Here is a 10,764-nt window from a genome sequence, read left to right on the forward strand (position 1 = left end):
ACACACACACACACACACACACACACACACACACACACACACACACAATGGTCTTCAGACCTTATCTGTTAACTCCAGCTCTAGGGGGGTCAGATGCCCTCTCCTGGCCTTTGCGTGCACTGTGTGCACAGACTTTTATGCAGGCAAAATATCCATACATATGAAATTAAAAGAAATAAATGAGCTTTTTTTTTTTTTTCCTTCCCTTTAGTTTTTTGAAACAGGGTTCTCTGTGTAGCCCTGGATGTCCTGGAACTCACAGCGATACGCCTGCCTCTGCCTCCCTGAGCGCTAGGATTAAAGGCGTGCACCACCACGCCCGGCTAATGAATGTACTTTCAAAGGACAAAAAGACTGATCTTGTGGTACAGGTCTTGAACACTAGCTACTCAAGAGACTGAGGCTGCAGAGTGAATTTAAAGGCAACCTGGGCATCCTAGGGAGAAAGGAGATATAGCTCAGTGTGTGTGTGTGTGCGTGAGAGAGAGAGAGAGAGAGACACCCTAGGTTTGTTAGATTTCCAGTACAAAAGTTCAAAGAACCTACCAGCAGGTGGTGATGCACACTTATACAGTAAGATTTCAGTATTTGGGGAACAGGGAAAGAGAATCACAAATTTGAAGCCACCCTACAAAACACAGCAAGACTGTGTCTCCAAAGAGACTGACTGGGATGGGGGGATGGAGCGTTAAAGGATAGCTCTGCTAATAAGTTACCTCATGACCTGATAGCCTGAGCCCAGTCCCCAGACCGTAACCCGAGAAAGTTGTCCACCTGCAACCTGGACGCCACTCGCACTCCCCCGTCTCCCCGAACACATACAAATAAATGTGATTTAAAATGGTTAGAAGTGCGATAAACTTTAAGAGGCCAAGAGAGCCTGCAGGAAACACTCCCTATTTCAGACTGGATTATTCCAACAAAAAGATTCCCCAAAGGACAAAATGAAAACAAGCAGGACCCCTCACAGCTCCATGAGCTCTTGGAAACCTGTGGGGTGGGGGCAGGGTCAAACGGAACCATTATTTCTGAGAAGACTGTCCCGCATTCTGGAAGAACTCAGAGCCTGCCCCTTCCCTCTACTCTGAGGACAGAAAGCAAAAGAGCAGAGGAGGGTGGGAGGAGCTCCACCCCAGGCAGAACGTCCTCCAACCAGGAAGTCCTGCTTTGACCACTTTCCACACTTCAGCTCCATGGGGAGGAGGTCATGGGCAAGTCACCAGTGCTCCCTCGGCCAGCCATCATCCCACCTTGGAAGTGTCAAAGGCTAACGCAGACCGGTCACAACCAGATACAAGGGAGGACTCAACATTTTAAGTAACAGTAATGCAGGCAGTTCTGAAGGTATGAAGTCTACGAAGACGGAAGGCCTAACGGTCAGAAATTGTTTCACCACCGAGAATCCCAAAATTCAAAAAAAGTCTAGATCCTGCTGCCCCCTCCCCCTTCGTGGCCAGCACCTCCAGCCACAGTCCCCAGTTCCCAGAGCTGCCACTATTCCAAGCACCCCAGCTGTTGGGGAGATAGGAGGAAGGCTTCAGTCCTGGCAGTTAGATGTGTCAGGCTCTATGGCCCTGTTTGTACCACAAATAAAACAGCACTGAAAGACTTACTGCACCGCAAGCTCGCCACGAGGATGGTGCCCCCGTGGGCCCTTTGCCCTCTGGCAGGCTTATCAACGAACCACCCTGAAAGCCCACTGGAGGCGCTAGAGACACCTCGATCCCAAGGCCGGGACACTGGGGGGCCAGGATCACTGTGAGCATAAGCGGGGCTCAGAAGAGGTATGGCCACGCAACTGGCTCAGCTGTGGGGGGGCCACCTGAGCGTCGTCCCCACCTCGGTGTCCCAAGCTTCCCCGTAGCCCCCTCCCTGCCATGGAGGCAGCTGGTGAGAAGGAAGGAAATGGGGGCTGGGGAACAGGGCCCATTTCCATCACCTAAAGACTTCCCTGCTGTTCGGATTAGCAAGTGAAAAGGCGCGGACGAGGGGAGTTTTCCCGGAGTCAGGTGCCCCTCCCCCGGCGCAGGGATAGACGGGCGGGGCCGCCAGGTGCTGGCACCCCAGGGACTAGCAGCCCACTCGGGGGTCCTGAGATGCCAGAATTCCAAAAAGTCCAGTCGCTGAAGGATCCCCACGCTTTTCCCAACCCCCGCGGTCTCCAGGCAGGCCCCGCCCCTTCCCAGGGCGGGTCCAGGTGTGGCGGAGGCCTTACCTCTCAGGCCCACCCTCTTCCCCGCCTGGAAGGTCGCACCGGACACCGGAAGTTGTCCCGGTGCGCTCCTGGGCAGGAGGCAGGGGGGCCCCGAGGGGCCAGATCCACCTCTCTAACTGCGCTACGGGAACAGGAGGAGAGAAAACAACCCCTTCGTGACTTGGAGAAATACTTCCTCGCAAACAAACAGGAATTAATTGTATTTACCCAGCTCGCAGGAGCCTCACGAAGATAAATGGCTGTGAGCTGTTTAAGATAAAGAACACTCCCAGATCTTACTTTTAGACGTTCAAATATGCTATGGGCGTCTGATGCACTTTATTACTCTTCCCAAGTGACTTTCACACCAGCTCTGGGAGCAGAGAAAGCGGACGGTATCTGACCATGTCAACCTAACCGAGCCACCTGCACCCAGCCTCCCCCCCCCAAAAAAGGCAGGTGAGCTATCCAGTAAGCAGCGCAGATTAGCATAACATCTGGAGAACGGAGAGAAAAACGAAACTTAAAGTATGCGTCGTCCACCCCCCCTAGGGAAAAAAAAAAATGAAACGGCGTCTTCCTAATGAAGCCTGTTAGGCGCGGCCTCCTGGATATCTGGTGTCTGTAAACTAGCAGCCAACCCCGGGCCCCAGTGGTCACACAAGGTCTGCCATTGCCGGGAGCCCACGCGGTCCTGTCCTATCTGGCCTGGCAGCTCCAACAGCAAGGCCCTCCCCTCGTGGAACCAGCTCCCTTCCTGAATATGCCAGGTCACGTGACCACCGAGGGCACTTTTGGACTGGAAATGGGGGTTACGGGTTCAGAATGTTAACCTCTCTCTTTCCATCAACCATCCCGGAGACTCGGTTTTACGGAGGGCTGGTTTCAAGTGAGTGCGCAGCATTGCCTCCAACCTTCCTCAAGCGTACGTGGCCTGAACCAGCAGTACAGAAAGCACTTTGTTTGGACTCCTGAGCAGACCCTCCATCAGTGAGAGAACAGTCACACAACTAGGGTTCATTTAAAGGGAAGGTGCAGAAAGACCCCTCCACAAGAGTCATGTTCACCTGCTGCTCCTGCCCCTCCCACTATTCTCTTCTCAGCTCTGAAATCAGGCATAATAGATACATTTCCAGACTTTATTATACCCACATAAAACAATACTTCGCTGGTCTCCATATTGTTTTGTTTTGTTTTTAGCTATCATCACAGGACCAAGGAAAACAAAGTATCCCATTATGTCATGAGCTAGGCTAGCTCTTGCTTCCTTCCCGACCATCTTTCCTGGGATTCCATGACTTCAATAATGAAGTTTTTGTTGGTCCTGAGCTTAGTGAGATAGCTGAAGGCCAAATTTCAAGCATGATAGGAGCAGAGCCACAAATGAGGCTGAATTTACAAGCCCCATGCTGTACTCCACATGCCCAGGCCTCAATCTGGGCTCCAAAAATACACAAAGCTGCTGCTACTATCTCCTAGCAAACAATCTTTAAAGCCAGGCAATTTAAACCGTAATTCAGGATGTTGTAATGCAAGACGCACATGATGACCAGAATCCAGAAAAAAGAAAAAAAAATTCAATACCATAAGCCAGGTGTGGTGGAGCACTGTAAGTCTTAATCCCTGCACTTGTGAGGTGGGGGAAGGATAAGGAATTTAGACAACCCCCTCCCAAAAAAAAGCATAGGGTAAGGTGTATTTCCTTTCGTAGTTTACAAATAAGAATTTTTATAAGCATAATGAATAAAAGGCACCACCCTCCCCCTTCGGCAGGGGTTTTCCAGCCAAGGCAAACCTAGTCACCAGCTACTCAGGATTAGCATCCTCCAAACACTACCCTAGCTTGGGGGGCTGGAGAGAAAGTTTGCTGGGAGAAAGAGTTCCCGAGGACAGAAGTCACAATTCCCTATAAAACTAACATAACTGACCGCTTGCTCCGTTAGTCAGAACCCAACCATTTTATCACAATTTCTATGAAATTGAAGTCCACTCTAACTAAACAGTTAAACCTAAGTTATGTGCACAGCTAAATAAAGCAGGGCATGCCGAAGCATCCACTAGGGACAGAGCTAGGTAGGGATGGAAACTGCCAAGGGGCCTCAAAGTTATGACTGCACATTGCTAAATACCAGATAGAAGCAGCTCTGGGAATAGACAATTACACACATGACTCCAGTTTGGATGGAGGCTTTTACGAGGTACCAGGATTGCCTGTCACCTGAGCCATCATGGGCCCCACATGGATGTGAGAGGGAAGGCTTTGAGAATGAAGACTCAGAAAGGCCTTTTCAGAAAGAATAACAGGAGCCACAGACAGACAGGCCCTACAGCAAATACCCAGTGTAAGTGACTGTCCCTAAAGGCACAGCAGAAACACAGGCAGGAATTAAAAACAAACAGCTCCTTCCTGGGACTCCAGTTGCCTCAGTGTCTGGCATGCATATATATATATATATATATATATATATATATATATATATATATATATATATATGTATTTCTCCTAATATCAAATTTGAAAGGGGGGGGGGAGTTGTTATTCTTAATGCTTCTGTTGGAAACTGCTTTTATTTACTCTTGTACTCTTTCCTCAAAAAGAATGCAGATTGCTAAGAAGCCAAAGCATGTATTCTCTAGGAGTCCAATAAGACCACCTTCTAAGAAAAACTCAGGAAGAGAAGCTGGCCAAATTTCCATGCCTGACCAAGGCAAATGAATGCCAGGCTGGTTCCCATCCCGCTTCTGTGAGCCTGCAGAAGGCGAAACTGCCCCTTGGCTCCCATTGTCAACATTCCACACAAACAATAGCCTGGCTCTCTCACCATTGTGCATTCTATACTCCTCTGTGAATCCCCCCCTCTTCCCAACAATCTGCAAAGACCTTCTTTTCATAGGGTAAGTTCTGAATGCCCAAGTGCAGCCATAATTTAGGCCTTCCACACTAATAATGACATCTAAAAGCAAACTCCACATTTGGTCCAAACATTCATTTGTGGCTGTCATTAGAGTCACACTGATAGCTTTCAGATATTTTTCATTAAATCATGATCAAAAGAGCCACTGAACACCTTTTAAAATGGTTCTCAAGTTTTTGGCGATTATTAAATATAATTTTCTGAATCAGAGATAGGGCTTTAAAAAAAAACCCTTTTATAACCCTACGACACATATTCATTCCATTAAAACTAGACTTGAATAAAAACCAACTTCAAAAGATGGGAATGGGGAAAGCTTCAAATTTTCCCTGCTTCCCACAGGAGGTGTAACTTTAAGTTGCAGCCAAAGTAAATTAGGCCATGCTTGCCAGCTGTAAGAGGTAAGAGAGGTAAGGTCATCAACCTAAGCAGGCCTACAAGTTACCAACCAAGCATTCCTGTACCCACAAAAGTTTTCAGCACACACAGGCCTCACCGTAAGCATTCATTCCTGAGCCACCAGCCCACCATAAGACTGTCGGGAAGGTAAGATTTCACCAAAAGGTGCTATTTTCTATTAGTAATAAGGATTCCTCTTTGAAGGGTCAAACTGCACTATTTTTTTTTTAAAGACTATAAAATTGTGTCCCACCCTCTATGATGGAACTGTTATCACCTGGACACGGTCGTATTAGCTGAGTTATTCACACCCAGCATGATGGGTAAATGTCCCTTCCAAACCATGTGCTGTGTGTGTGTCATGCTTGTACTTCTGTGTGGCCTGCATCAGGATGGAGGACACTTGGCTGCTGCTTTCTGTTAATAGAAAGATTATTAGCAGAGGGACCCAGACTGAACCCACATACATTATGATGACAGCCCCTCTATACTGAAGTGACAGTGTTAAAAAATGGCAACTGGGGCCACCATTTACAGATGCTGTAAACTGTTTTAACAAGATTTTCTCCATTTAGGAACAGCACTGAGTGCAAAAGGGATAACTTCACCTTCAAAAATGATTCATTATGCCAGTGTCTGCTTTTGGCAAGGCATTCCCCTGCTACAAGGCGGCGGAAGCCTTGAAAGGTGTCCTTTTGCATGTCTGTTTCTATTTTTTAGTTAAGTCAGTAAAAATGAGAAAGGCTGGGTATGGTGACCCACGCCTTTGCACCAGAGGCAGAAGCAGGCAGATCTCTGTGCGTTCCAGGCCAGTGTTCTACATAGTTCCAGGACAGTGAAGGCTAGAGAGAGAGACCCTATCTCTAAAACTCAGTATTAAAAAAAATAAGAAAATACGAATTTCAAACAAAACATGCCAACCTGGGCTCACTTCCCTTTACTTTTTTAAAGGTTCCTGATGACCTTGCGTTTAAGTCCCGTACATTGCTGGCTGAGCAGGATTCCTGCCATCTACTGACTTCTCTCTCAGAACACTGGAAATGGTACAGGTATTCAGTTTTGTTTGTTTCCCTAACTCAGTTTTTCTTTAAAACACATTATAGGCTTACAGGAGAATTCCTGTCTAAAAGTTTTTAAACTCAGGAGTGAAGTTATCGATTATTCCCTGAAAGGGTAACAGATGAAGTAGTTAATAATTATTCCACTAGCAAGTTTTACTGTTTCATCTTGTGTACAGGGGCCAGATTAACAATGCCAGGGAAGGCAAACGACTCAGCAGGGACAGGAACAGGTGTGCCTGAGTCTTAAAAGGCCAAAATATTTCACAAAGTATGTCACAGAGTATGTTACAGTGGCAGTGCTTGTTTTCCGGTGGATAAACTTTTTTTTTTTTTTTTTTTTTTACTTTCTTAACTCTGAAGTAAACTCTTGTATTTTACAGACATTTCTCCACTTATATTGATGGCTAAATCCCACACATAAACTGCAACTCAAGCTTAGCAAGAAAATGCATCTGAGGGACAAAGGGTTTTTTTTTTTAATCACAGCTAAGAAAAGGTAATTCACCCTGCCCCTCCCCCACAAGAACACCCATTCAAGGGCCAGTTTCAAAGCTCCCAAGTGAAACCGTAAATAACTCACGTGGTAGTGAGCTCCCCTCAGCAGGGCACACCACACCGCCCTCCACTCTCCCTTATTAACGTGCCAGTACAAAAGGGGGGGGGAGCACAGTCCTTTAGCTTAAGTATCTCCCCAAACAAGAAAGCAAAACGCACCTTGTCAGGTTCTGAACTAAGTGCAAACCTGAGATCTTTTAATTCCCTCTAATAGCTGCTTTCCACAGAGACGTACCATGTCCCCCTACCCCTGGGGCACAGAAAAACCAATCAGTGTCATAAATCCCCCTAGCTTTCAACCCTCTCTCCCTTGAACTGGGGCAGGGTGGGGGGAGGGGCGAGCGACCCAACATCAACACTTAGACTAAACCCCTCAATGCTCTACAGAAATATGCTGGCTTATTTCCTTTGTTTGGTCATGTTATACTTGATCAAGTGTGAACGATTAAACTGGTTTCATTAAAGGCAAGTACATTCACGGCTAACATTCAACTTCAATGGCTACTATAAGCATATTTTGCAAGAGGGAGGGCCTGCTTCTTGCTTGAAACCTACCAGCTCATTAACTTTTCTTTGGGGGGCTATAAAAAGGGCGCTGGGGGTTTTTCCAGGAGTGTGTCAGAGCCAGACAAAAGGATATTCAATGCTCCAACTTTAAGATACAGTTGCTATTTAGAAAAATAAAAAGGAAACCTTGTTTTCACGTTAAAGTTTCTGGGCTAGAAATGTTGAATTAGCATTTAAAATATTACTTTGTAATTGCTGTTAAGAAGTACTCTTTGAAATAAAGTAATTATAAAAACAAGACCCTTTTAAAGTCCCATTACTCAAGATGTAAAAGATTTATTTTTAAAAATGTTTCAAACCAGAATTCTCCGAAGTAAATGGAAACTAGTTCTTTGAGAATCCTATAGAGGCAGACAGCAGCCCCAGGAGCCGAAACGCGAGGTAATTTTTAAACTGTCTTTGAACCCAGCACGAGGAGGGAAGGCCGTATCTTCTTCTAAACGAGGTCCCACAATTGATGCATCCCGCCAAAGTTAGAAAGCAGAACCACTTCTGTAACCCCTCTACCCCAACACATTGTTCCCTCAAAAAATAACCCACCTCAGATAAAAATACACACGTCCCAAAGAATTGCAAATAAAAGCGTTTAGGATTTTACATTTCCAACGTATAGAGTTCTCTTCAAGTCACTCGCATCTAATAACACCTTAAAAGTTCCCCTATCTGTTAAAAAAAAAAAAAAATAGGGCAAATATACAGAAAGGTCTATGCCCGGGTTGGGAGCCTGGCGTGGGGACGTAGGCCATTGCCAACAGCCTCCAAGCACGCAGAGATTTCATAAGATATTCCCCGGCTCCTCTACAAAAATCGTAAACATTTGGGGGTTCCCCTGAAGCCAAACGCTGCTTGGGACGCATCTGGGAAAAGTAGGAGGTGGGGGCTGGGCAGGGGTACCCCCAACACGCGCGCACACGAACCCTCGCGGTCCGCGACCATCGTCGCCGGCGGAGAGCAAGCCACCGGAGGGAGTGTGTGCGCGCGAGTGTGTGCCCGCGGTGACCGCGCCGAGCTCTCGGGCCCGCGGCCTCGGAGCCCCTTGGGCACAGCGTGGGCTGGCAGGCGACCGGCCACGCCGCGGGGCCTCCCGCAGGATCAAGGCCTGGGCGTGCCGGCACTCCCGCGCGGCCCGGCCCCCGGTCGCCCGAGGCACCGGGGAGGGCGCGAGCCGGAGAAGAAAGGCTCTCTCCGCAGGTCGATCCGGGCTCCGCGGAACACCCGAGGCGCAAGGAGGCGACCGCGGCAGCGCGGCCGTACCCGCGTCACGCTGGGTCCCCGGTGCACCCGGCGCGCCCCAGCCAGCCCCTTCTACGAAACTTTCTTTTTTGCTTCGCCCCACCCGAAAAGTGCCGCCTCGGCGAGGGCGCCGAGGACAGCGGGTGGAGGGCGAGGAGGAAGTGGTGCCCGCGGGAGCGCGGCCGGGCAGAGGAAATGCCCGCGCCGCCCGCCCCCGCCCTTGCAGCCCGCCCCGGCCCCCCGCCCCGCCGCGACTTTGGCGGGCCGAGCCCCGCGCGCCACTGGCGGCGGCGGCGGCAGATGTGGCCCCGGCTGCCCCGAGGAAGCCAACAATGCCGGGCCGGCAAAACAAAAGGGAGCCGCTCCGCGTCTCTCCCGGCCTCTCACTTACACTCTCGGGGAGCCGCGCGGGATCCCGGGCCGACCGGGGCCGCACCCCCAGGGGCCCCGAGCCACGCGCGCCCCGACTTGTCCCTGCCGACCCTGGTCTGCACCCCCTCCCTCCCCGCGCCCGCCCGCCTCACAGGCGCAAGGCCTGCCGCACCCTGGCAAGCACGGACTCCTGGTCCCCAGGGATCCGGCCGTATTGTCCCCGCGGCGCGCTGCGCGCTCGTCCGAGATCACCGGCAGCCCCCGCGCGCGCACCCTCCGGGCTCCGGGAGCAAGCCGGGGGGCGCCTAGGAAACCGTCGCCAGACGCCGCCGCCGCCGCTGCCCTCAGGACGCCGCTGCGCTCCGGGTTTTTCTTTCCTTTTTTTTTTTTTTTTCCAATCCTGATGGGAAGGAAGGTGACCGCCTACTTCGCATTCATCAACTCTCATCACAACAACAAAAATCCCGGCGCAAAGGGTGGCCAGTAGGGCGCAATCGGTGGCTAGGGGCGGCGGACCCCCCAAGCGGGCGTCCACCCTCGGGCGTAGGGTGTAGACACGGGCCGGGGGCGCTGACCAAAGATGTCCTCGGATGCCGGCCCGGTGTCCTTCGCCCTCCTCCTCCTCCGGAGTGGCGCAGTGAGGCGCGGGCACGGCGCCCCAGCCAGCGGCTGCAGGTGAGGCGGGGGGGGCGGCGGCCCCCGGCCCCCCCGGGGCCCCCCCCCCCTTACCTCGTCCTGGGTCGCCGGCGTCCGAGGAGAAGGGCGCCCACCCGGGAGGCGGCGGCGGTAGCGGTGGCTCCCGCCCCTCCCACCCCACCCAGCGGCGGCGGCGGCGGCGGCGGCGGCGGCGGTGGTGGCGCTGGCGGTGCGGGGCCCCCCCCTCAGCGCGGCATGGCTCCCGGCTCGCTCTCTCGCTCCTCTGGCCGCAGCTGGCTCCTCCGGGCCGCTCCCGAGCCACCTTAAAATGACACACGCACACGGAGACACACACACAAAAACTTAATCTCTCCAGCTCCGCGCCCCACCCCCTCCCGCCCTCCCCTCCCTTCCTTTCCCTTCCCTTCCCTCCCTTCCTTCCCTTCCCTTCCTCCTCCTCCTCCTCCTCCTCCCGTCGCCGCCGAGCCTCTTCCTACTTCCCCACCCACCCCACCCCCTTCCCCCGCCCATCAGCTCCCGATCTCCCCCCCCCGACACACACACACGCTACACCTCGTCCCGGCCGCGCGCGCCCTCTTGCCAGCCCCGCGGCCTGGCGGGGGCTGCATTGGGGGTCCCTGGCCCGCGCCCGCCCCGCGCCGCGCTCACCCCCCCCAGAGGATGCTGGCTGCAACTTGGATCCGGGGAGGGAAGGTCCTGAAAGCCGAGCGCCTCCCGGCTATTTGCTCTTCTTTATTTGTTTTCTCCTCCCGGGAAGGAGGAGGAAAGCGCAGAGAAAAGGAAAGAGAAGGACGGAAGCAGCGCGGGCCGC

General features: G+C 51.8%; 2 protein-coding genes across 4 annotated transcripts in view; one reads left to right on the top strand and one right to left on the bottom strand.

Annotated features, from left to right (window-relative positions):
- LOC129678153 (translation initiation factor IF-2-like) overlaps window positions 1-9,700 on the top strand; it is a 13,097-nt gene extending 3,397 nt beyond the window's left edge. The window contains exon 2 of the mRNA XM_055608851.1: window positions 8,527-9,700. Within this exon, the coding sequence (XP_055464826.1) occupies window positions 8,527-9,700 (1,174 nt within the window). The remainder of the gene's footprint in view (window positions 1-8,526) is intronic.
- Window positions 1-10,318, bottom strand: part of Ctbp2 (C-terminal binding protein 2) — a 126,781-nt gene extending 116,463 nt beyond the window's left edge. For 2 of the 3 annotated variants that reach the window (XM_055608965.1, XM_055608963.1), the window contains exon 1: window positions 10,026-10,318. The gene's annotated coding sequence lies outside the window, so the exon portion shown is untranslated. Of the gene's footprint in view, window positions 1-9,468; window positions 9,518-10,025 lie in introns of those variants that run through there. The other variant, XM_055608964.1, reaches the window with a different exon arrangement.
- Between the last annotated feature and the right edge of the window lie 446 nt (window positions 10,319-10,764).

This window comes from Psammomys obesus, unplaced genomic scaffold (genome assembly GCF_907164565.1).
Source record: "Psammomys obesus unplaced genomic scaffold, mPsaObe1.curated_primary_1811, whole genome shotgun sequence".
Taxonomy (NCBI): domain Eukaryota; kingdom Metazoa; phylum Chordata; class Mammalia; order Rodentia; family Muridae; genus Psammomys; species Psammomys obesus.